At 37.5% G+C, this 26,644-nt stretch overlaps 2 protein-coding genes across 2 annotated transcripts in view; both read right to left on the reverse strand.

Annotated features, from left to right (window-relative positions):
- Nucleotides 1–3,562, reverse strand: part of LOC126941457 (serpin B6-like) — a 29,997-nt gene extending 26,435 nt beyond the window's left edge. The window contains exon 1 of the mRNA XM_050768099.1: nt 3,321–3,562. Within this exon, the coding sequence (XP_050624056.1) occupies nt 3,321–3,562 (242 nt within the window). The remainder of the gene's footprint in view (nt 1–3,320) is intronic.
- Nucleotides 3,563–4,620: 1,058 nt separating this feature from the next.
- Nucleotides 4,621–26,644, reverse strand: SERPINB10 (serpin family B member 10). Its single transcript, XM_050768101.1, has 8 exons — nt 26,551–26,644; nt 18,716–18,892; nt 16,870–16,935; nt 16,287–16,424; nt 14,171–14,288; nt 9,862–10,004; nt 6,830–6,985; nt 4,621–5,237 (listed from the first exon to the last, which is right to left on the reverse strand). Exons 2-8 carry the CDS (start codon nt 18,881–18,883, stop codon nt 4,833–4,835), a joined length of 1,194 nt encoding a protein of 397 aa, XP_050624058.1. The 5' UTR covers nt 18,884–18,892; nt 26,551–26,644; the 3' UTR covers nt 4,621–4,832.

Consider the following 26,644-nt stretch of genomic DNA (forward strand, 5'->3'; position numbering starts at 1 on the left):
TTCATCCCTTGAAATCCCTTCTTCACTAAATAACGGATTTGGGAAATGATATAAAACAAACCATTTACTACTTGCCCATAACTTCATTTATTAGACTTTTAATGTACTGAGCACTGTAACAGGCCATAAGGAAGTTGAGAAACAAAACTAAGTAAAATATGTGCCTTCTTTTTCTCTGTATCTCAGATGAATGGGAAAGACAGGTTGTATTTACAACAGAGTGGACAGCATCTCTAATGGAGCAGGTACACAGCAGGATGAGAACAGAATGATGGAAACAGTAGCTCCAGTGACTCAGGATGAATCCATAGTAACATCAGTTGAGATGAGTCTTGTAGGATGAGTGATTTTACAGATGGCGAGTGGAGAAAGAATATATTAGGCAGAGATGACATGTTTCTAAAAACATGGTTGTGAAAAAGTTCATAGCAGGTGAAGAATGGGTATATTTTGTGGGTAGAATAGAAGGTGTGTACTGGGGAGTGGCCCATGATGACACTGAATGAGGTTAAACCCAATCAGTAGGTCAAGGTTAAACTGGAAAAGATTCTTCATGCAATTCTAAGAAATTTGGGGCTTATTCTTTGAGCAATGGAATATCATTATAGAATTAAAACCAGAGAAGTGGCATGATAGCATGATTTGTTGATCGCTCTCTCTCTCTGTGTCTGTCTGATTTACTGTAATGTCAATACTTAGGATGCAGGAGGAGACCAGAACACAAGTAATTTGGGCCTAAGCCCAGACAATAGCAATGGTGATGCCAAGAACTCATTAGAAGGCAGAAATCATAGGAGCTAATGACCAAGTTGATTTTGGGGGAGAGGGCAAGGAAAAGAGCAGAGTATCGTATGTCTTAGTTTTTTAGCACACATAGTTAGATACATGATGACATTATTAACAGAGAGAGAGAGAACATGAGGGGAAGGAGTAGCAGGTAGAAATGTCTGGAGACAGAAGTAAAGACTGAAGTATGCTGTATAGGTGCCAAGTGAACTTTTGGGAGACACAAATAGGCCCAGCAAGCTTGCATATCAAGAAGGCATTGCTCTGATGAAAGAAGCCTAGATGATGTCAATATTTATTTATTTATTTATGTATTTTTTATTTATTTATTTATTTTGAGACAAGGTCTCTACTCTGTCTCCCAGGTTGGAGTGCAGTGGCACTATCATGGCTCACTGCAGCTTTGAACTCCTAGGCCTAAGTGATCCTCCCTCAGCCTCCCAAGTAGCTGGGACCACAGACATGCATCACCATGCCCGGCTAATTTTTTTTTTCTTTTTTTGTAGAGACAGGGTTTCACTATGTTGCCCAGGCTGGTCTTGAACTCCTGAGCTCAAGTGACCCTCCCACCTTTGCCTCCCAAAGTGCTGGGATTACAGACATGAGCCACCATGCCCAGCAATGCCAACATTTAAGATATGACTTCAGAAAGAGGACATAGCAAAGAGGACGTGAAAAAGGAGAAGATACACAAAAAGCTAGACAAAGGAAAGGAAGGAGGTGAATAGTATCAGCAGCTGATACTAGAGAAAAGGAGCGTTAAGATTGAAGAGAGGACAATTCTCAGTATTCTAGTCATTACTTACCTTAGTGAGAGTGGTTGGGATAAAAATCAAATTGATTTGGATTGAGATATAAAAGGGAAATGTGGAGACAGCCCTCTTTCAAGAAACCTAGCTGTGAGAAACAAGAGAGAGCATGCTGTCTAGAGATAGAGGGAAGCTGGAACAAGAATGGTGTTGTAAGGACAGATGGCATTTACCATGTCATTTGCCTTCTGAATAGTGACAATCAGAAACAGCAGGTAAAATACTAGGAAATTAGGGAAATGTCTTTCATTTAATGAAAAACATAAAACTAAAAAATGAATGAAAGAGCTGTTTAAGAAGGAGGATAGACAGGACCTGGGGATTGTTGGGTGGGAGAGTGAGGAAGGAGAAAGCTGGCATGATTTCCAGACTTACTAACTTGGACAAGCCGGTGAATGGCAGTGACATAAGCAAGATTGGGGAAATAGGAAACTGAATGAATTTGGAGGAGAAAATGAATTTCATTTTTGACATGCTAAGGTTATATGGAAAGTTCAGGAGAAGTTTGGGAGGCAAAGGTGGAAGGGTCACTTGAGCTCAGAAGTTCGAGACCAGCCTGGGCAACATAGTGAGACCCTGTCTCTACAAAAAAGAAAAACTTAGGGGTCCTCAGCAAATCGGTATAGCTGAAGTCACGGGAATGGAGAGATTTTCCAGAGACAGTGTAAAGAGCACCCGAGCCCTAAGAATGCCAAAATATAAGCGGTCAATAGAGGGAGAAAAGAGCCAGAGAAAGACACTTAGAGAGGCAAGAGAGGCACAGAAAGAACCAGATAAGAGAGTTATTGAAAACAACTATTGAGGAAGTTGAGCAGTTGGGAAAGATGACAAGGCTCATATGGGGTCATGGAGTACTTGACCATAGTTAAGTGGCAGTAAAAGTGCCTAGAATCCAGCGGGTGTAGAATCTTATGGGTTGGGGGTTAGCCGGGCATCTAGGAGGAACCGAAAGCTGCATATGTGTGGACAGATGATGGTGCAGGTGCGGATGACGAGGAAGTGAGCCAGATGCTGAAATCCGGAGATGTCGGGAAAAGAGCAAAGGCTCCCGTGCGGACTAGGAGCTGAGTCAGACGGAGAAATACAGGGCTTGGAGTCCCTGAAAGCAACAGGTATCTCCAGGCCCTAAAATTAGGGTAGCCCCGGCCTCGAGGTGATCCCCGCCCGAGCCCAGCGCCATTTCTCGGCCAGGGCGCGTGGGGTGCAGGAGTGATGGGCGAGGCTGCCTGGAGCTCCGCGGAGAGATGGGGCCCGTGAGGCGTCTCGAGGGCCACCCCTCCACTCCCGGGGGAGTTCCTTCCTCCCGGCTCTGAGCACCAGCTGCGGGGCCCCTCCTGCGCCCCTGCCTCCCCACAGCGCGTTCTTCCCTTCCACGCTGGCCTTGCGAGAACTCGCCCTTCCCCGCTAGGGCTCCGCCCCACTGGCGGGCGTGGGTTTCACTCGGAAGCTCTTTCAAGGATTCTGCGCCACTTACATCCTGCGGGGCTGACTGTGTCCGTAGAGGCTCCCCAACCCCTCAGCCAACCCCGTGCTCCACCCGAGGGCTCCCGGGAGGGCTGGCAGTGGGGGTGGGGGTCGCAGGACGCCACGGGTAGGAGGTCCTGGGGGGAGGAGTCACCTTGATGTCCACTTCGGGGAGAGAAGGGTCAAGGGACACCTCATACACCCTAAAGAGACCATCTATTAGTTCCCGCCACAGCGCCCTGTTTATTTCTGTCACCTCACCGATCACGAGCTGTAATTAGAATTAGATGTTGTTGAGGCTGTGGTTCACTCTCGACGTCCGCTAGAATTGGTCTCCAGGAGATGGCAGCCGAGGCACACCGCGTTCCGCGCGCTGGACCAGTGTTAGAGGCGTCGCGCTCAGGCCTTCTGTGCGGACCCGGAAGGAAGGTCAGGCCCAGGGGCCCGAAAGGAAGCAGCAGCAGCCGAGGATGGGCGCCCAGGATGAGGATCGCGCGCTGCATTGCGCTCGCCGGGGCTAAGATTACCGGGAGATGTTGGTTTTGAGTATTTCAGCCATCCATAATGATTTTTTTTTTTTTTTTTTTTTTTTTTTTTTTTTTTTAAGGCGGAGTCTCGCTCTGTCGCCCAGGCTGGAGTGCAGTGGCCAGATCTCAGCTCACTGCAAGCTCCGCCTCCTGGGTTTACGCCATTCTCCTGCCTCAGCCTCCCGAGTAGCTGGGACTACAGGCGCCGCCACCTCGCCCGGCTAGTTTTTTTTGTATTTTTAGTAGAGACGGGGTTTCACCGTGTTAGCCAGGATGGTCTTGATCTCCTGACCTCGTGATCCGCCCGTCTCGGCCTCCCAAAGTGCTGGGATTACAGGCTTGAGCCACCGCGCCCGGCCCAATGATTATTTTTAATAAAATTTTTATTTTGGAATAATTTTAGATTCACAGAAGAGGTGCAGAGATAATACAGGGAATTCTCATATACTCCAGTACAGTTTCCCCAAGCGCTAACATCCTAACATCAGCAGGGTACATTTGTCAAAACTAGGGCACCAACATTGAGAGATTGCTACTAGCTGAACTACAAATTTCATTTGGATTTCACTAGTTTTTTAAGTTAATGTTAAAGTTAAAAAATAAGTATTTTTTAAATGGCAGAAAAAGAGGATTTAGTTTTACAATGGTAATTTATGAACCATCAAAATGATTTTTTTGAGACAGGGTCTTGCTCTGTTGCCCAGGTTGGAGTGCAGTGATGTGATCTTGGCTCACTGCAGTCTCAAGCTCCTGGGCTCAAGCAATCCTCCTACCTTGGCCTCCTGAGTAGCTGGGACCATAGGTGTGCATCACCATGCCCGGCTAAAATTTTGATCAAAATGATGTTCTTGAGAAACTTCTTATTTATCAATATCATATCACCTTTATAAAGATTTTTTTCATTTAATGATGTATACGAAATATATAATGATAACAAGTATCATGGATATTGCAAGTGATCAAGAATTGTAAGGCATTCAGTTGAATAGCATAACTCTTCTGAAATGTAAATGAAAGTCACATGAGACAAAATGTTAACGTGGTAAAAATAAAACTTGTTATTCTCTCCAGCTGTGCAGATATGACAGGATCATTAGAATGCATTATTTCAAGATCTATTTACTTATATCCAAATATGAAAAAAGTTTAGACTACAAACTCATTTTTGTGAAAATTGTGCTTTTCCATCTCATGGTACATTTTTCACACTGTAAGATGGCCTTGTTTGTTGAGAGAGATGTGGGATTTAGGGGGAGCATAATCTTCCATAAAAAAGAATGTTGTTGGTTTTATTGTGCCTGATGAAGAAGAGGAATGGGTGATTTGCATTGAATTCAATGGATGGGACTCTAATTCGTGAATCTATCTCACTCCCAGTGCCAGCTGCGGCTTCAGTACCTTGTTCATTTATTTCCACAAAAGCCTTGTGGAAAACATTGGATAAAAATAGGTTTCTCGCTGAAGACATTCCTGAGAAATCAGCTTTGCTCTGGCTGAAAGCATCACTCATCCCCATACTGCTCAGGGTTGACTTGAGATCATAACTGTCTTCCAGCTTGAACTTGGGAAGGTGTAGCTGCACTTCATACAACTCCATCATGTCTGCACTGGTCCACTCATTCAGCTTCTCATAGGTGATGTCCTTTTCCAGCTGCCCATTTGGAACCAAGAAAGAAAGAATTAGTAATTCTAAACTGGAATGAAAAACAGTAGTTGAGAGAGCTCCCTAAGAATTACACAGATGAATTATGATCACTCCCATTACTCAGGGTGACAACACACACACATCTGGATATCCTTTGGTTGTATAATGTTGACCTTCAAAATCTTTGTTCTGCAGATTAATTGCTATCCAGATATAGGAGAATGAGAGTTTAATTCAAAATGGAAGTACTTCTGCTATAATATACAATACATCAACTATACACTCAAATACATCAACATAAATATACATTTAGATGTTGTCTATACAGAAGCATATACTCTAGTTCAAGTTGTAAGCCAAGGCACAAGAAAACCTGTTTGTCAACATGGGAGACAGCTCTTTGAAAACAAAATGTGGAATAAAATAACATGTCTATACTCTAATCAAAACAACATGAGATTAACAATTATCAACTAAGTCAAAAAAGAAAGAAAAGATAAGAAAATCCCCCAAATCTCAAAAGTAATTATTTTATATTGAGTTTAAGGATGCCTTCCCTCTTCTTTATATTTTAGATTTTTAAAATAATAAATATATATGTGTATATACTACATATGTATATATGTATATATTTGATTTTTTAAATGACATGTTTGTTTTAATGCACATGCATTTTCTAAACTGAAGTTTTGGCTGTCAATGACATACCTGTAAACCATTTACATTAATAACATGACAATACCTTCAGCTCAGGAAATTGCACTTCTAGGTTTTTATCTTAAAAGGGCTTGACTCTAATGGTTATTTGTCCACACTGGTTTTACTTTTACTATTCTCTCCAGTTTCACAAATTGTATGACATAATTTGGAAATATTTTCTACATACTGGTAGGATCATGGAAACTTATAAGTATTAAGAGTTTGACACATGTGAAAAATTAGACACGGTGCAAAGAAAGACAGGCCATCTGTTGCATGAGACTCATGTTCTGTTTAGGCATGCAAATTGCTCAGAAGCATGGTCTGACCAAAGTTGTGTCCAGATTAATAGAAATTTGGCTGGTAAACAACTTAAATAATTATTGAAGACAGTATTGATACAGACTTTTTCTCCTGAAGGTTGTTTACTTGATAAAAATGTTCAAAAAATAAGTTTTGGAAGACAGCTTGATGTGTGTGTATACTAATGCAAATGATTAAAATATTAATCTCGAATTACGTAGGTCCTACCAGAGGGAAACCTAGACTGATTGAAAGATGGTTATGATCAATCCACACAGTTCTGTGACTGACAAGGTATATTTGTACCTGCTGTACATGCAGCTATGTGTGTGATGACCCCAGGCTGGAGCTGTCTATACATTGCTTAGCCTTTCTGAGGAACAGTAATATTAACTTTATAGAGTGTTGTAAAGTTTAATAATATTGTGAAGGTGAAGTGCCTAGGACTCAAGATACATTGGTGACTTTTCTCTTTATAGGAATTAAATAATAGGGAGACCATTCTTCCTGAGGACAATTGGGAGAAACCTTGGCCAACCAGTTCTTTTAGTAAACACTGGAAACACCCTCACACCGGACACACTGATGTGATTTACCTGTACCAGCCCATTAATGTCTTCTGGCAGTAGGATAAGCAGGCTGAGGTCACGGCTTTTGTAGTAGAGTTGAAGGCCCACTGCTTGTGGCTTTTCTATGTGAAAAATTTGAAGCTTTTTTTTCATAAACATCATTTGCACTGGTTTGCTTGTAGTCTAAAAAAAAAAAAAAAAGGTAACAAGGTCGTCGAAGAAGTATTCCACTAACTCCTTAATTCTCTACCATCATTGGCTCCCAGTTGGTGAAATTAGTGATCCTCTGCTAAATGCTGAATAAAGTTATCCAGACCTTCCTTTATGGAAATACCTATCCCACTGAAAAGTATCGCCAGTAGCAGATATGTGAGTTTCTAACACGACTGTGGTATCCCCTATAAATCACAGAAACATGTATTAAATCAAACTCTTAATATATGATCTTGTGTAAATTATGGAAATGCCAATAATTCAGAAACTGAGTAAGACATATTTTACATGAAAATATTTGAGAAAGTATTTTAGTATTATAAAAACTGACATTCACTAAGAGAATGCAAAGACAAGCAATAGATGAGCAGAAAATATTTGCAAAACATATACTTATAAGAGACAATAATAAAAACTCAACAAATAATACAAAACTCAACAATAATAAAACAAACAAGTCAGTTTTTTTTAAATGGGCCAAAGATCTAAGAAACACCTCACCAGGAAGAGATACAACACATGAAAAATGCTCAGTCATATGTCATTAGGAGATTGCAAATTGCACAAGGCTATTAGAACGGCTAAAATATGAAACACTGACAACACCAAATGCTGATAAAGATATGGAGCAACAGGAACTGTCATTTACTGCTAGTGGGAATGCACAGTGGCACAGTCACTTTGGAAAACAGTTAGTTGGGCAGTTTCTTACTAAGTTAACCTAGTCTTACCATACGATACAGCAATTGTGCTCCTAGGTATTTACGCAAATGTGTTAAAAACAGTGTCCACAGAAAAACTTGCCCACAGTGTAGTGTTTATGGCAGATTTATTTATTATTGCCAAAAAGTTGGAAGGAACTAAGATGTGCTTCAATAGGTGAATGGATGACAAACTGTGGTACAATTGTACCATGAAATATTATTCAGCAATAAAACAAAAAGATCTACGAAGCCCTGGAAAGACATGGAGGAACCTTAAATTCATAGTGAATGGAGCCATCCTGAAAAGGCTAAGTGCTGTATGATTCCAACTATGTGACATGCCAGAAAAGCCAAAACTGTACAATCAAAGATCAGTTGTTGTCAGGGATTTAGGGGGAATGGATGAACAGGTGAAGCACAGGGCACTTTTAGGGCAGTGAAACTATTCGGAATGCTATTGTAATGGTGGCTACATGACACTGGGCATTTTCAAAACCCGTAGAACTGTACGACATCAAGAGTGGACACATATGTAAACTACAGATTTTAGTTAATAATGATGTATCAATATTAGATCATTAATTAAAACAAATATGCCACACTAATGCAAGATATTAATAGTAAGGGAAACTGTGTGTGTTGAAGGGGGGACATATGAGAGCCCTGTACTTTCTGCATGTTTTTTTCTGTAAACCTAAAAATTATCTAAAAAGTAAGCTAATTTAAAAATAAGACCAACTGCCAAATAAAAGCAAAACAAACACCCCTGCAACTTAGATGTTGTAGACATATGTTACTTTTCCATTCTATATGTGGAACTGTCAATCACAAAGCCCCACCATATGCTAAGGTGGTGGCCATATGACCAGGGCTGTTTACTGAGTGTACTCCAGCATACTGTGGTTGTTTCCAGAGACAGCCCATGAATGGCCCCAACCAGAGCCCTCCTTGTGATCACTGTTTTAGAGCTAATGGCAAATACTTTCTCTGTCTACTAGAGTTGTGAAGCTTGAAGGTTGAATATGAGGCAACCATATTCCCTGATCATTATTAGAGAATGAGAGTAGCAACTAGAGAGAAAAAGAGAAAGAGACAGCATGAGAATGAACTGGGATTATGTGTTGAGACTCTAAATACCCCCAATCACTCACTCCTGGACTTCCCAGTTTTTTTCTTACCTAAGCTAATTCCAATGCAGTTCCCATTTTGCCAGAGCTAGTCTGGAATACTTTTCTATCACTTGCAACTGAAAATTTCCAGTGAATATACAAACCCAGGTAACTATCCAGCTCACTTCTTGTTAACCTATTGGATTATGTGTTCAGTTCCTTCCCCATCCTCACCCCACTGATTGAGAAATGCCTATTGCACACATTCATTACAGCCATAGTTCCACAGCAGCACTGTTTGTGGCCTATCCCTAAACTAAACAACTGTAACAAACCTTGGTCCACTAGTTCCTTTCCTAGGAATTTGGAATGGGATTTTCCAACTGGTCTCTAGAATGGAGAAGGTCCTATGGGTAGCTATGTTCCGTCATTGTGAATGGGGAAGCAGAGAAAGTTAGACTTCAACCTGAGAGAAGAATTATGGTAGAAACAGAGTTGGAAAAAAATAGGAAAAAATCCTGACAACATTTGAGTCCTTGTTTCCAATCAGTTCCCAAGGCCCAGCCGCACTCCAGCCCATTCATGAGAGTCAGATATATAACCTTACATTAGTCTACCTTTTTATTGCTTTTATTATGTAAGGGTAAGAATTTGGTAGAAGTTAGTACTGGTTTAGCAGGACAGGTACAGAACTTACAGTGAGGATTCTTAGGTTCTTGTTCTGGACTGCTTCTAACTCACGCTTACCTCCAATCACTTGGCTACACTGTATTTTTCTCACCTAGGAAATAAATGTGAAAACTACCCTACCCAGCTCACATGGGTAGCAAGACTGAGTGATTGTATATTCAGCAAGGACAGGGGAATTTCATTGAATTCTCCGTGGAACTGGAGGCTTTTAGCCCAGCCATCACTTCCCTAGTAAGAGCCATAGTTCACAAGAACATATAATCTAAAAGAAGAGTAAATTTATAAGAGAATCACTTTTACAATGCCATGTGAAAATCCAAACTGATCTTTATACGGTTCCTACCTCGTTTATTCTAAAAGGCTTTTCTGTGGTGTTTTGCACTAAGAATTGATGTTCCCAGATTCCTTTAAAGTACAGGGCGTTCACCAGAATCATCCTGGTTGTGGAATCCACAGAGTCATCGGGTAGGAGATTCTGGATTTTACCTGTAAGAACAAAAGGCAGGTTGCAAATGACTTCTATTTTAACTCAAGACAACCAGGCTTCTATTTTTTCTGGAACTGTACAAGTTTCCTTTAAAAGTCCTGGTTTTTGATTTTCCAGAAATGGACAAGTACTATTCCTGTCCAGAATAGCTGCTATGAATAAAGAGAGAAACACTGAAGAAATAATATGCTGAATGGTCAGTAAGCGTTATTCCACATAAAGTACAAATTTGCAGTTTAATTATAAAAAGTTCCCTCTAATATGAGTTCATTTGTACCCCTATTTTGAGGGGACTGAAATGCTTCCTTCTTTTTCACTTCCGTTTGTAGCCACAAGCGGTAAGCTGTTCTGATTAACATCTGAAAGGTTGTGCCAGTGTTTTCCTGTTGCCCAAAATACTGCTGTGTGCAATTGCTTCGATCAGATTGTTGTAGTTACAACTTAAACTGATATTTGACTATCAACCCCGAATACATTCTCTCCAAACTCTCTACTAAAGCACCTTGAAATATTTATAAAAATATGTCGAATATAAATCTCTCGAATCAAGTATTATAGGTTTGCTCCAGAGGCACATGTTTGATAACTGAGGTAGATAGAACTGGATTGAGAACCTCGTGGCCAACCCAGTTTCACTCTGCAACAGTCATTGCTTCCAGATCCTCTCAGCAAATGGGGCTAGAAAATGTACGTATTATACACACATCTGTATCTATTTTTACATCTATCTATTGAATTTTCTTTCTGCATATATATTGAAGAGTAGGGGGTCATATTGATACTTTCAATTCCAATCTAATAACACAGGGTTCATTGTAGCCTTTGTCTTTGCCTTATTTATAATTTCTTTTTCTGGCTCTCATGATTTCCAATGTATTTCTTTATTTGCTTAATCCTAGAATAAACATAAATTAGTTTCAGGATTGTAAATCCATTCTTCTATTAAAAACAAATTTAAAAACTAGGGCATAATATTTGTATACTTTTTTTCCACCTTAAAATACATAGTCGAAGTATGCTTACATTGTTTTAACCTTTGGATTTATACTCAAAAATGCTGTTTTACAAAGGTATTTAATGTTTTAGAACATACGTTTGTTAAAAAGAATGCATCTGGAATAGTGCTACAAGCCAAGATGCCATTAAAGGACTGGAAAGTTTGAAGAATCCCGAAAGAGAAAATACAGATGGATTAGACTGATGGGGAAACCACATCATACACACACAGAAGGCATCACAGATGACTTCTTGGGAGATTAGGGTGTTGCTCACAGGGAGTTAGAAACTCACAGCCATGCATTCATGGAACTTGTTGGGGGCAGGGAACATCAGTGAGATTAATGAAACAATTCCATTTATTGCAGTAGTTCCTAACTTTGACTGCAAATTAGAATCTCTAAGGACTTAAAAATACTGATGCTTCTATGTTGCCACCAATGATAGAATCTCCTTGTTTTTAAAAGCTGAGTAGTATTTTATTGTGTGTGTGTGTGTGTGTGTATATATATATATATATATATATACACACACAACACATTTTCTTTATTTGTTCATCAATTGATGGGCAGTTAGGTTGAATACATATCTTGGTGATTGTGAATAATGCTGAATTAACATGAGAATACAGACATCTATGAAATACTGATTTCATTTCCTTTAAATGTATTCCCAGAAATAGAATTTCTCGATCATGTGGCTGTTCAATTTTCAATTTTTTTCTGACTTCACTAAGGCAACGTTTATTATTTTTTTATTTTATTATTATTTTTATGTATTTATTTTTTAATTTTTTTTATTATTATACTTTAAATTCTAGGGTACATGTGCACTATAGTAGAGAATCATAACTGCAGTTGGTAACAATATATCGTTTACTTGAAACTGTTAAGGGAGCTTTTAAATGTTCTCACCACAAAAACTGATAAGAATGTGAAGTGATTAATATGTCATTCCAAAATGTACTTATTTATCAAAACATCCCCTTGTACACCATAAATATATATAATTTATATTTGCCAATTTAAAATGTATAAATTGTGTGTGTCTATGATTAAAAAAATACTGATGCTTGAACCTCACTCCCAGATATCTGAATTAGTTCACCTGGAGTTAGGTTTACTAATCAGGAAATTCAATTTAATACGTTGCCACGATTGAGAGTCACTGGTTTAGAGCAATTGTGTGTATTGACTTTCTATACCTCCCTGGGTACCAACAATGGGCTGCAAATTAGCTTACAGGCTAGAGTAATGAGTGAGGGCACCCTATGTCACAGGGGAGTTAGAACAGTGTTCCCAAGGTGCTAGGAACTCCCAAGAAAAACTGGAAGCTTCCCATGCCCAGAAGGCAAGTTATAAACACAGCACATCAATGTCAGCCCAACAGTCACCATAGACAAGGTACTGTGATCTGTATTATAAACTAAGACTGGTAAAATGGGATCCTCACTCAAAAAGACACACAGAAAACCAAAAGGATTAAACAGTTAAGAAAATCCACCCTATGAGAGAGAAGCACCAACTTCAACACGTACTAACAGGAAACAGAATTAATACAGCAAAAAGACTTAAAAATAAGCAAAATTTACATATTCAGAGAAAGCTGATTGATTTCACTAATGAAAAAGGAATAACCAATAACCGTAAGTCTCGAAGGGAAAAGAAATAATTGTCAAAGCTGAACATACATAACTGTGGAATAAAACTCTTGAATAGATTGACTGAACAGTTGAATGAACACAGCTGGAGCAAAACCATGAGCTGGAAAAGGATAACAGAAGGGCAAAGAGATGAAAAGTAAATATAAATGGAAAATCAAAACAGATAGGATAGCTTGGGAAATTTCAAATTTGTTTATTGGAAGTACTGAAGGCAAGAAGGGACAGAATGAAAAGAAGAAAATCATGAAATAAATAATATACACAATTTCCTTTACCTGAAGACCTTTATATTTAGATTTAAAATGATTGCCAGCAAAATTATAAAGTAAATAAATAAAAATAAAAAGAACCCTGCCTAGAACATAATGTTGAAACCTCAGAACACCAAAAAGAAAGAAAAATATTCTAAAATCTTCTAGGGAAGGTTCAGGGTACAAGTGTGTTGTTTTTATTAATAATACTGGATGCTGCTGTCTAAAGGAAAAATGAAGACCTTGGAGAAGACCTGTTGAAAGCTCGAGGAAAGAAGTTTCTTTGAGATGATTCAGGTAGAACCTGGTCATGCCAAACACCCTAGCAACTTTCCCTTAAGGACACATGGAACTCTGCCTCGACAAAGTCTAAGTTCCTGAATAGCTAATTAATTCCTTATTTTATTCAATGTTGAATGCTTCCAAATAGCAGATATTTGTGTCCAAAATAGAAAATACAGAAGGATTACAGCTCTCTCCCTCTCTGGACAATTCCATTTCTGAGGAATAGAATGAGGAGGGTCAGCTGGAGGAATGAAATCATGGGATGTGGCAAACAAGGCTCAGTGAAAGATTCAGACTATGTCCACCCACTTCCTGCTGCTAGTACAACTGGCTATTGTAAGAACCATCTTGCACCTAGAGATGGAAGCCATGTATTGAGGATGGCAGCGCTGAACACCAGCCTGGATCTCTGGATGGCCTTGGGAGACAGAATGCTCTCTCTAACCTAGGATGCCTAACTACCTTTGAACTATTATTTGAGAGAAAGACAAACTTGTGTCTTATTAAGCCACTATATTTTGGGTCTCTTCTTTAGAGTAGTTTAATCCATACTCTAACTGATACTTGAACATGAACTTATTTTGAAAAGTATTTAAGATTCTGTAGCACATTTAATGCCACATTTCTGTAGATATTTTTCCTTAAAAACCATGCATGCAGCAGTATTTTCAATTTCCTTTTTGCATTTTTCTGCTTGTTACCCTTGGACTCTTCTTTGAAATTAGTGGGAGATGATAATTTTCTTGTCTATTTGGTAAAGTGATGACTTGACCTATGTGTTTTAAATAAGACTTATTACTAGGCAGTGAATCTAAAAATTATGTACATGAATAGAAATAATGTTCTGAATATTTACAATGTGCCCACACTTCTATTTAAGGAATATACATACTTACACATGACACAAACTAAAATAAATACAAGGACGTTTGGGAAAAGCACGCTGCCAAGCCCCTTGGTGAAAGCTTACCCTCGGTCTGTCTTTCAACCCAAGAGTTGATCTCCTTTCTGATTTGGTCAGAAGCTTCCACAAAGTTAACAGACTGAGGCTCTGCACCAAAATATGTTTTCATGTCTTCTAAATATTTCTGAAAGACATAGATAAAATCCTCTTTTGTAGAGTTTGTTCAAAACTAAGAAATCAAATCTATTTAGATTATCAAAAGAACTAGGTAGGCGGGCAATTGCACACTCCCACATCATCACTCCATTTCCTCTTTCCTGACTCCCAGTTTTGGTCAAAAACTAAATACCTCCCTCTCCAAACTTAGCAGGGCACTGGCTAGCTATGCAAAGCTCCAGCTGTGGAAGGAAGTACTGATGCCCACATTTTGGGGGCTTCCACATCCTCTTCCTTTCTATTTTTATCCATGCCTTGAAATGAGGCTAGAATGGAAAGGGACTACAAATAAAAAGAGTGACCCCAGTGGCCAAGAGGTATTGAGCATTGTACTTGACTTTCTATGGTAGGGATGCAACCCAAGTGAGGCTTGTGATACTAGTAGCTTCCTTCTGTGGATTCTAAACATCAGGAACTTTGTGGAGGGCCCGTGAAGAAAATGATATTCTGCCATGAAAATGGATTTGTAAGCAGAGTCGAATGTTATATTAGGCATTCTGAGGGAAAAAAAAGAAATGAGGCCTCTAACTCCTCCTGGTCCTCTGGTGTTCACGCAGTGGCAGTCATCACATGTAGGCTATGACTGAGGTTGCTCTTATGGGGGCACCAGCCTTGGGAACATAATTTATTCTTCAAGACCATGTAGTATTCCTTCAATTTGCTTACTTTATGGAGGGCTTATAGGGAGTAAAAAGTGGTGAGTTAATTCTGTTGCCAGGAAGTGGCTTGAAGATTATGAAGTCTAAATTCTGTGGAATTTAAAATCTAGTGGAAAGAAAACTTAAATATTTATGAGGGACCACTGCCTGTCTTAACTCAGGGCTTGTGGACATATAAAAATATGTTTGTCTCTATCTCTGTGTCCCTCTTGTTTCCAAGTGCCCACTGAGTCAATCATTTCTCCTACTTCTGAATTAAACCCGAGTCCATGAGCCTACGAGAAAGGAAACTGTCTTTAAGATTCCATTTGGCTGGTTTTATATCCTTAGTAGTAACAAAGCTCAAGTCCTGAACTCCCCAGAATTCACTAGATTTGAACAAGGATAGCATTGCTTGAAATCACAAGGTAGCTTTATTTTATCTTATTGCTATTCTTCTACCCTATCTAATTTCCTTACTCTTTGCCCACTGGACACGTGGGTCATCCTGCCCAAGGAGATGATGGACAAAGAAGTAAATTATTGACGTTGGTTGTTGTGTGACCCTCTTAACTGAGGACAGAGTCATCATGGTCTACATTGGTGGGATTTCAACCATTAGCAAAGAGAAGTTGATATTATTTCATGTTTCATGTTCCCAAAGTCTGTAAAGTCTTGATGTGAAAACTGCTTACTTCTCTCATCCCAAGATCAGTTTTGCTCCCAAGTAGACAGTCTCCAGCCAAGTCTCCATATGTATTTGTAGGCCATTCTCAGGGGTTACCTCTTTATTCTAGACAGAAATATCTGAGTGCTAGATCTGGTTTGATACCTGTTATTGGGTTCCTTTACCACTAGACACTGGTTGGTTGGTCTAATTGATTGTTTACAGGGAAGTACTGACCACATTAAGATTGTCCCTGATACTTGAACATGAACTTATTTTCAAAAGTATTTAAGATTCTATAGCACATTTAATGCCACATTTCTGTTATTAGTAGATATTTTTCCTTAAGAACCATGCATGCAGCAATATTTTCAATTTCCTTTTTGCATTTTTCTGCTTTTTACCCTTGGACTCTTCTTTGAAATTAGTGGGAGATGATAATTTTCTTATCTATTTGGTAAAGTGATGGCTTGACCTATGTGTTTTAGATAAGACTTATTACTTGGCATATTACTCAGCAGTGAATCTAAAAATTATGTACATGAATAGAAATAAATGTACAGAGTACATTTATTTGTATAGAAAGAAATATACAGAGTTTACTGATAGGTCTCACATTGCTTTCTTTTCCATTAGCTTAAAATAAGACATTTGCACTTACATTGTGAAATGGATACGTTTTCTCACCATATATCGCATTGGCTGTTTTAAGTAGGTAGTCATCGTTGGGCTTGAGGATTTCTGAGATAAGCGTATGGAAATCAGAGTGTATTTCTTCCGAGTTGCTCAAGTTGAATTCCTTTAAAATAGAAGGAATTCATCAAATAAAAATGTTGAACAAGAGTTACGTACATGTTAGCAAACTAAAGCTAAATAAAATTATTTGGTAAATTGCAAACAAAAGTTGAAAATGATCATAAAGTGGATAAAAATGTTTTCTTTAGTGTTAGTACAAAAGAATGAAATGTTATTGAGGCCATAATTTTCTTCACATTTAGTTTGCAAAAGCAAGCAAGAAAAAATTTGAAACTAGAGAAATTTTTAAAGAGATTAAAAGGGTGTGGGGACAAGAGATCTTTCAAAAAGTGTAGACATTTTGTATTCCGAAAAAAAGTTTCTGTAACTTTAATATATGTTTCTAAGAAAAGTTACCTGATAAAAGTTGCTTAAATTATCACTAAAATACATGTGCTAAAAGTACTTTTTCCTTAATTATCAAATGTGTATTAAAGGATAAGATATACCATTTTCCTTTTTTTTTCACTTTCAGGGCTGGATTTGACTCCCTGGTCTCTGTTAAATTGAAGCACCTGTAATTTCAATAAAAAGACAAATGAATAGACTACAGAGAATTAATCATATAAATTACACATCATCTGTAAATACAAGTCAGTCATTCCTATAATTGCAGAACATATAATTAATTTAAAAAGGGGCTCTGACTTAACTTAAAAAATGTGTTTAATAAATAAGTCAAGAACTGCTTTTAAACACATTTTCTAAAGTCCAATTTAAGTTGCTAGTCTCTTTATTTTCCTATGTTTTATAACTAGAATGATGTTGGGAAAACCTTGACATAAAATTCTCTTATTTTCCATATTTCCTTTTTACTCATCGTTGTTTTAAGAAGAATGCTAGGTGTCCAACTGAGATAATCATTTAGACAGTTTCAGTAAAAGCCATAATTATGTGGAAAATTAAGGAATTTTAGTCGTTTTTTTTTTTCTAGTTAAATGCTCAGTTCCTATGTCTACTACCACTTGACATATATAGGCACAATGTTTGTGTTCACCCTAGCATTTCATTGGAAAGTTAACAGGAAAGACGTAGATACCCTACTTTCCTTGGAACTGTACAACAGTAGAACAGAAGGAAATACTTTTATCTCCTATGCCCTGGACCCAGTTGACAATAAAAAATACAGTATATTGCATCAAGGGTTGCATTGATCTATGGTAATAAAACAAGGGCCACCTGCCATAAAAGGGGTGCACAGCTAATTCATGAGGCTCATTTGCAACTGGAAGTGTTAACATCTGAAACAAGGACAAGCAACATCCAGCCATATATTTACATAAAATAGACTCACACTGGAATCCATTTAAGATTGTCTATCACATTAATTATTAAGACTTTTGAGCTAATGAACCAATCATTAACAGGTTGTGAACAAGGATTTTGTTGTTGCTGTTGTACTTTTTAAACTACCTGATATCTTGTGAACCACAAGAGTAAGGATGATATCCCAAGTCCAGATTAATAGAGCATGTGTCCTGCCCACATCCTTCAGAATTACCAGCTGTGTTCATATCCATACTTTGCAAGGAAGTCACCTTCTTGGGTGAAAATTCTGTCACTTGGCCTTTTGGTTTTGCAAGATTTAGGGCCAAGTTTACTCTTTCTGTTTTTATTTTTATTTAAAAACACATTTTATATACATATTGTTGCATATATGTATATGCATTCATATATATTTTTACACATATAGCTATTTTGCTATCTATGGCTATATATATGTTTATATACACACAGTGTTTTGAGGATGCTTATTGCAAAAATAGTTCTGTGTACAATAGTATTATGTTGTTATTTTAATGATCTTAATGGGCTCCCTTCAGATAACCAGGACTCCATTCAGATAACCAGGGACTAAACAAAGAGAGAATCAAACAAAGCATGAGAAACAGAATTCTTCTATTTTTCTTTTTTGTGTCTCCACGAAAATCCTTACGTGATTATAAAGATGCTGAATAATTCTGTTATTTAAAGTTTGACCGATTACTTTTTGAAATAATATCATCAAAATAAAATTGGTTTTGGTGTTCAACAAAAATTATAACCTCATCCTTTCTCCGTTTTATTTTGCTAAAGGACACAGGTTCTCAAATGGTTTTCCCAGCAACAGTTTGAAAACTGATTCCCTTTACCAGGATTTGTTTTATGGTATAGAATTTTTAAATGTCTGTCTTGTTTTAGAGAATGCTATTTTGAAATTTAAATTATTGAGTTGTCAAGAGAAAACTGAAGTTAAAAGGCAATGAAAGCACTTAGTTTACAAGAAACAGAAGATGGTTGACCTCTTCCACTCACCTGGGCCATTTGGGCTGCAGTGGTGCCTTTTGTGCCCAAATATACCATGGCCAAGGAAGTTGAGATGCTCCAGGAAGAAAAGAAAATATTTTTACCCTGAGCAGATTCAGCTAGCTTTTTGCTCAACTCCAAGGCAAACTGGTTGATTGATGTTGCTAGAGTGTCCATTGAGGAAACCTAAGAAAAATAAAGCAAAAGTTAGACAGCTTATGAATATTTCTTTCCACCTTTGAAAAAATATGTATTCATATTTGCATACATATCCATGTATGTAGTCGTAAGAGCTGAATAGACTTTAGCAAAATTCTAGTCTGATACTAGTATTTTATATATTAAAACACTTAAGTTTAGAGAATTTAAGGGAATTGTCTCAAATTTTAGTGTTAATGTACATTAGAGAATAAATGGATTCTGGTCAGTTAAAAGCTGAGTCCCATAACATAGTTTTTGCGACTCTTTTGACATTTTTCACACCACTAGTTTGGTTTCCATGTGTTTGTCTCTATTTTTTCCAACTCCAGCATAAGATTCTTGAGAGCAATATATTCTTCTTACGCTGCTTCATGCACCTAACAGCACCTAGCTAAGGATTTTGCACAAAATGGGTGCTTATAAATTTTTATTACTCATTTACAATATTCATGGTTTGGGCTGTAACTACCATTTTTAATTTATGTAAACATGGAATCATGCACAATTAATTGGAAAATGCTTGTAGAGAAGTTGAGAAGTTAAGACTGTTTGTCTTTATTCTCACTCATTTGAGACCCTCTGAAACTGGTCTTCTGGAACAAGAGTACTCAGGTTTCCTCATCTTTTTTGATATTATACTCAGCATTTAAATGTCATCTCTAATGGAAGCAACCAAACAGCTGGCCAGCCTACCACACCTGCATGTACCTGGCCTGAAAACGACAGGTGCCCCAATCCACAGCAAATGTGCGCCACCTCCACTCCATCACAAACACTCACAGCCTAGACCACTGAGGCAACTGCAGACATCTTTGATGATGATTACAACTGAGGATACTGCATAGATATTATGCTACTGAGTCCACCCTAAACCAAAGCCAACATACCATACCCAACCGATACAACAATATTTTAATTTAAAAGCCTTTTAAAACTAGGTTTCTATAGTTAATTCCATCTATTTTGATTTCATGGCAAAATAATTTCTCAAATAGGTTAAATGATTTAACCAAGTGCTAAGAGAATCTGTTACTGCTAGACCAGCCTTACAAGAAATCCTTAAGGAAGTTTTAAACATGGAAACAAAAGAATGATACCTGTTACTTAAGTACGTAGTGCACACACTTTATAAAGCAACCACTCAATAGAAACCACAAAGCAACCAGCTAATAACTTCATAATAGGATTGACACCTCACATATCAATATTAACCTTTAATGTAAATGGGCTAAACACCCTATGTAAAAAACACAGAGTGTCAAATTGGGTTATAAAACAAGACCCATTAATCTGCTGTCTTTAAGAGACCCATCTCACATGTAATAACACCCATAGGCTCAAAGTAAATGGTTGGAGGAAGAGCTATCACACAAATTGAAAACAAAATAGAGCAGTGGGTGCTATTCTTATATCAGATGCAACAGGCTTTAAGCCAACAAAAGTAAAAAGTGACAAAGAAGGGTATTATATAATGGCAAAGGGTTCAATTCAACAAGAAGACTTTACTAAATGTATATGCACCCAACATTGGAGCTCCCAGATTCATAAGACAAGTACTCTTCAACCTACAAAAAGACTTAGATAGACACACGATAATAGTGGGGGACTTTAACACCCCATTGACAGCATTAGACAGATCATTGAGTCAGAAAACTAACAAAGAAAAACTTGAGCAACTGGACTTATTAATAAACATCTACAAAATACTCCCACCATCAACCACAGAATATACATTCTTCTCATCTGCATATGGATATACTACAGGATTGATCACATGCTCAGCCATAAAGCAAGTCTCAACAAAGTTTTAAAAACTGAATCCAGTAGCACATCAAAAAGTTAATTTACCACCATCAAGTAGGCTTTGTTCCTGGAGTATTATATTGGTTCAACATACACAAGTCAATAAATGTGATTCACCACACACTTAAAAACAAAAAACATCTGATCATCTCAATAGAGGTGGAGAAAGCTTTCCATAAAATCCAATATCCATTCATGATAAAAAACCCTCAACAAACTAGGTGTTGAAGGAATATACCTCAAAATAATAATATACCAACTATACTCTCAGACCACAGTGCAATAAAAATAGAAATCAATGCCAAGAAGATTTCTCAAAACCACAGAATTACTTGGAAATTAAACAACTTGCTACTGAATTACTTTTTGGTAAACAATGAAATTATGGCAGAAATCAACATCTTTGAAATAGACACAGAGACATAACATACCAAAGTCTCTAAGATGCAGCAAAAAGCAATGTTAGGTGGAAAGTTTATAGCACTAAATGCCTACCTTAAAAAGTTAGAAATATTTCATATTGATTATCAAACATCAGACCTAGACAAACTAGAGAATAGAAAGAAAAACAAATTAACCCTAAAGCTTCCAGAAGAAAAAATCATAAGTAAAATCAGAACAAAACTGAATGAAATCGAGACCCAAAAGTCCATACAAAGAATCAACAAAACAAAAAGTTGGTTTTTTGAAAGTATAAACATGATTGATAGACTGCAGGCTAGATTAACAAAGAAAAAAAGAGGAGATATAAATAAGCACAATCAGAAATAACAAAAGTGACATTACAACAGATCCCACAGAAATGCAAATGATCCTCAGAGACTACTATGACTACTGGTGTGCACATAAACTAGAAAATCTAGAGAAAATGAATAAATTCCTGAAAACACACAACCTCTCAAAATTGAATTACGAAAATATTGAGACCCTGAACAGATCACTAACAAGTTTCAAAATTGAATCAATGATAAAATTCTACCAACAAAAAAATGCCCCAGAACAAGTAGATTCACAGCTGAATTCTACCAGGTGTACAAAGACAAGATGACATCAATCCTGATGAAATAATTTCAAAAAATTGAAGAGGAGGGACTCCTCTCTAACTCATTCTACAAAGCCAGCATCATCCTGATACCAAAACCTGGCAAAGACACAACAGAAGAAACCTATAGGCAAATATCTGTGATGAGCGTAGATGCCAAAATGCTCAACAAAATCCTAGCAAACTGAATCCAGTTGTATATTAAAAAGTTAATTTACCACCATCAAGTAGGCTTTGTTCCTGGAGTACTATATTGGTTCAACATACACAAGTCAATAAATGTGATTCACCACACAATTAAAAACAAAAAACATCTGATCATCTCAATAGAGGTGGAGAAAGCTTTCCATAAAATCCAATATCCATTCATGATAAAAACCCTCAACAAACTAGGTGTTGAAGGAATATACCTCAAAATAATAAGAGCTATCTGTAACAAACCCACAGCCAATATCATACTGAGCAGGCAAAAGCTGGAAGCATTCCCCTTGAGCACTGGAACAAGACAAGGATGTCTACTCTTACCACTCCTATTCAACATAGTACTAGAAGTCCTGGCCAGAGCAATGAGACAAAGAAAGACATAAAAGGCACCCGAATAGGAAAAAAGGAAGTCAAACTATCTCTCTTCATTGACAATGTAATTCTATACTTACAAAACCCTAAAGACTCCACCAAAAGCCTCCTGGAACCAAAAAATGGCTTCAGTAAAGTTTCAGAACACAAAACCAATGCACAAAAATCAGTAGCATTTCTATACACCAGTAACATTCAAACAGGGAGCCAACTCAAGACTACAATTCCATTTACGATAGTCAAAAATAAATAAATAAATAAATAAAATACCCAGGAATACACCTGATGAAGAAATGGAAAGATCTCTACAAAGTGAGCTAAAAAAAAACACTGCTTAAAAAATCATAAATAATACAAACAAATGGAAAAACATTCCACACTTGTGGACGGGAAAAATCAATATTGTTAAAATGACCATACTGCCCAAGGCAAACCTCAGATTAAATGCTATTTCTGTCAAACCACCAACAACCTTTTTTTCCGCAGAATTGGAAAAAACTATTCTAAATTTCATATGGACCCAGAAAAGAGCCCCAATATCCAAAGCAGCCCTAAGAAAAAAAGAACAAAGCTGGAAGCATCACATTACCCAACTTCAAACTATACTGTAAGCCTAGAGTAACCAAAACAGCCTGATGCTGGTACAAAAATAGACACATAGGCCAATGGAACAGAATAGAGAACCCAGAAATAAAGCTGCACACCTACAGACATCTTATCTTTAACAAAGTAAACAAAAACAAGCAATTGGGAAAGGACTCTCTATTCAATAAATGGTGCTGGGATAGTTGGTTAACCATATCCAGAAAAATGAAAGTAGACCCCACTTTTCAACATGTACAAAAATGAACTAAAGATGGACTAAAGACTTGAATGTCAGATCTCAGACTATCAGAACCCTAGAAAAAAAATCTAGGAAACACCATTTTGGATATCAGTGTTGGGGGAAGTATTCATGACTAAGTCTTCAAAAGCAATTACAACAAAAAACAAAGTGGGACCTAATTAAACTGAAGAGCTTCTGCACAGTAAAATAAACTATCAACAGAGTAAACAGACAACTACAGAATGGAAGAAAATATTTGCAAACTATTATTTATAAGAAACTTAATTCAACAAGCAAAAAACAACCCCATTTAAAAATGCCAAAGGACATGAACAGATACTTCTCAAAAGAAGACATACAAGTGGGCAACAAACATGAAAAAATGCTCAACATCGTTAATCATTAGAGAAGTGCAAATCAAAACCATAATGAATACTACCTCATATATGTCAGAATGGCTATTATTAAGAAGTCAAAAAACAAGGGACACTGGTGAGGCTGTGGAGAAAAGGGTACACTGTTGATGGAAATGTAAATTAGATCAGCCACTATGGAAAGGAGTTTGGAGATTTCCCAAGGAACTTAGAACTACTCTTCAAATCAGCAATTCCTTCACTGGGTATACATTAAAAAGAAAATAAATCATTCTACCAAAGAGACACACACATATGTGTTCATCACAGCACTATTCGCAATAGCAAAGACATGAAATCAACCTAGGTGCCCATTAGTGTTGGATTGGATAAGGATTACATGGTACCTACACACCATGGAATACTGTGCAACCAAAAGAAGGAATTGAATCATGTACCTTTCTGCAACTTGGATGCCCTAGAGGCTGTTATCCTAAGCAAATTACGTCAGGAACAAAATACCACATGTTCTCACTTATAAGTGGGAAATAAACATTGGGTACTCATAGACATAAAGATGGCAAAAATAGACACTGGGGACTGCTAGAGTGGGGAGGCAGAGAAAGGAGAAAAGATTGAAAAACTAACTCTTTGGTACTATGCTCACTACCTAGGTGATGGAATCAGTCAAACCTCAACCTCAACATCACACTTTATACCCTTCTAACAAACCTGCATATGTACCCTCTGAGTCAAAAATAAAAACTGAAATTATTTAAAAAATAAAATAATTCCAATTATTAGGCCTAGGAAATCTCATTAATGCCAAGGTTGTGTAGAGTTAGGCCTTGCATGCACATCACCTGGCCTTCTGAGAAACCTAGAATGAGAGCTTTAGAAGACATTAGGAATTCTCTATACTCAAATAACTTAATCATGAGAGAGACAGGTGTAGACAAAGTTTTGGTTTCATCATAACTCGGAGTTAATAGTGATACTGTGGGAATCCCTCCTAGCCATAAACTTACACTTACCCAAACAGCTTCCCTGCCTCTAAATCATGCCCTAGGTGTGGCTCCTGCCTACTCCAAAAGCTTATGATAATCCCAGGCTGACATGATTTGATTAAACAGTAAACAAAAAAGACTGTAGTTCTGTAGTAATTCTATACCCTCATAAAATATTGAATATTTGCCTGTGACTATTTCTTCCTCAACAGATCAAATGTCATCTTCAAAATAACTCTATACTTCCTTTAAGGCTCTTATTCATTCAACTAACATTTGGTTACCTGCATACAGTATATATCAAGCTTTGTATTTTTAAAACTCATGAATTAAATTCACGTGGAAAGCGTTTGGTTCTTGGCCAAACCACACTCTTCATGAAGTGGAGAGAAAGTACCATTTTAGAGGCTGGGGTTTTTCTACCTCAGTTTATGGTTATTCTAGTGTTTATTTACTTGTAACATGTTCCTGAAAACAATAATTCTCTATTATAAAAGCTAATTTCTCATGTAAACTTAATATTTAGTTGTATTTGTCTTCATTAATTCCCTTATTAGTATCATTATTTATATATCAGATGTTACCCAGAACATACAAGAGAAACAATTCTTTGTTTTCTTTTTTTAAAGAAATCTAATGAAGTACTAAGCCATCCATTAGTGATATTTAACCCAACAATGAAAAATACTTTCTGAAGGGTATAGAATTGTGAGATGAAATTTTACAGGAAATAATTATTCCATACAAATGTTGGACAATTATATTTTCAGAGAAGACTGCAAATGTGTAGGTCAGAAGTCTACCATGTCATTTTCAAAATTAATTGCTCTTTTGCAGTTTTCAAGAGCTGTAAACTGATCATCTATGAGCTTAACCTGTAGACAGGCTCGGAGGAGAAGCCAAAGAGAATGAAAAAAGCAAGAAAAAGATGGCGTCATTCATCAAAATGTCTCATCATAGACATTTCATCATCACATGCCCCTAGCATATCAGAGTTGGAAAGACCCTTGGAATCTCCCTAACCCAGTTCCCCCGTTTTGTCTGCTAAGAAACTGAAGCTGAGAGAGGCTGATTGAGCAAAGGACGCACAGCAGAGTCAAAACTGCAACTTCGTTCTCTTGACTCTGAATACACAGTTGCTTTTGCTATTGTATCTCATTGTGTTTAAGATTTTAGTGGCTAAAGAGAGAGATTTTGTGATGGAGAACCATCAGGAGGAGAAAGAAGATCTGGAGAGTGGGGAGAAGGATTCTTGTCCCGTTTTCCAGGAGACACTCCCTAAGGCCTCTTGCCTTTCTGATGACAATGATAATATTATCTCCTCATGGAGTTGTGCATATCAGAGAATGACAGCTTCCCGCAATCCCCAGCACCTCTCTATTCACCTAAGGCCTTTTTTAGAGATAGGTAATAGTTTGGGGTGGTTTATAAAGAGCGCCTAGTGTAATGTGGGGGATTCGGAACATTGGTTATTCCACAGAAGAGAAGAAAGCTAATGGCCCATGAAATGGTGGCCAGGAGAGGAGAGTGGGGTTTTGGGTTTGAGGGGGAACAGTTAAAGAATCAAACCATGAGTTCCATATATTAATGACTAGGATCCAAATTCAGGGTGCCAAGCTCACATTTGCTAAAGGGTTGAAGGGTTTTGGCTCAACTGTCCTGAGAGAATATCCTATTTCTCTCTGCCTATGTTGACAGATACAGAAAAGTGACTGGAGGAAACTCCACTCCTGGTTTCACAATTCCAGGTAAAACAAGGAGCAAATTACACTCCACGATTCCTAGAAAAACAATTTCTCTAACTTTTTTGGGGAATGAATGTTCTTTCTCCCGTATCCCTCTTTCTAGTACAAACATCAAACCAGCTTAGGTTACTCTATGACTTATACAGAAAAATTCTTAAGGGATTGGGCCTTATCTATTATTTCTGGACTTTTTTGGGAGAAGGGGTCTTCATTATTTGTTACTTAGCTAAGCACTTCAACCAAGAAGAAAAACATAAATAAAATCATTACCCAAAGAAATATTTACAATACCTGGTTTTCTTCCACTGGAGCAGAATAGGCAATTTGCTCCTGTAGTAAGAGATTGTGGCTGAAGAGTTGGGAAACTTTCAACTGAAGAAATTAA

This window comes from Macaca thibetana, chromosome 18 (genome assembly GCF_024542745.1).
Source record: "Macaca thibetana thibetana isolate TM-01 chromosome 18, ASM2454274v1, whole genome shotgun sequence".
NCBI classification, from domain to species: Eukaryota; Metazoa; Chordata; class Mammalia; order Primates; family Cercopithecidae; genus Macaca; species Macaca thibetana.

Bases quoted from the DNA above. Each gene is read 5' to 3' on its own strand.
- SERPINB10 (XM_050768101.1), bottom strand. From the start codon at position 18,883: ATGGACACTCTAGCAACATCAATCAACCAGTTTGCCTTGGAGTTGAGC. The intron at 16,936-18,715 runs GTGAGTGGAAGA...TTGAAATTACAG, and splicing joins CTGCAGCCCAAATGGCCCAG to GTGCTTCAATTTAACAGAGA. The intron at 14,289-16,286 runs GTAAGTGCAAAT...TATGTCTTTCAG, and splicing joins AAACGTATCCATTTCACAAT to AAATATTTAGAAGACATGAA.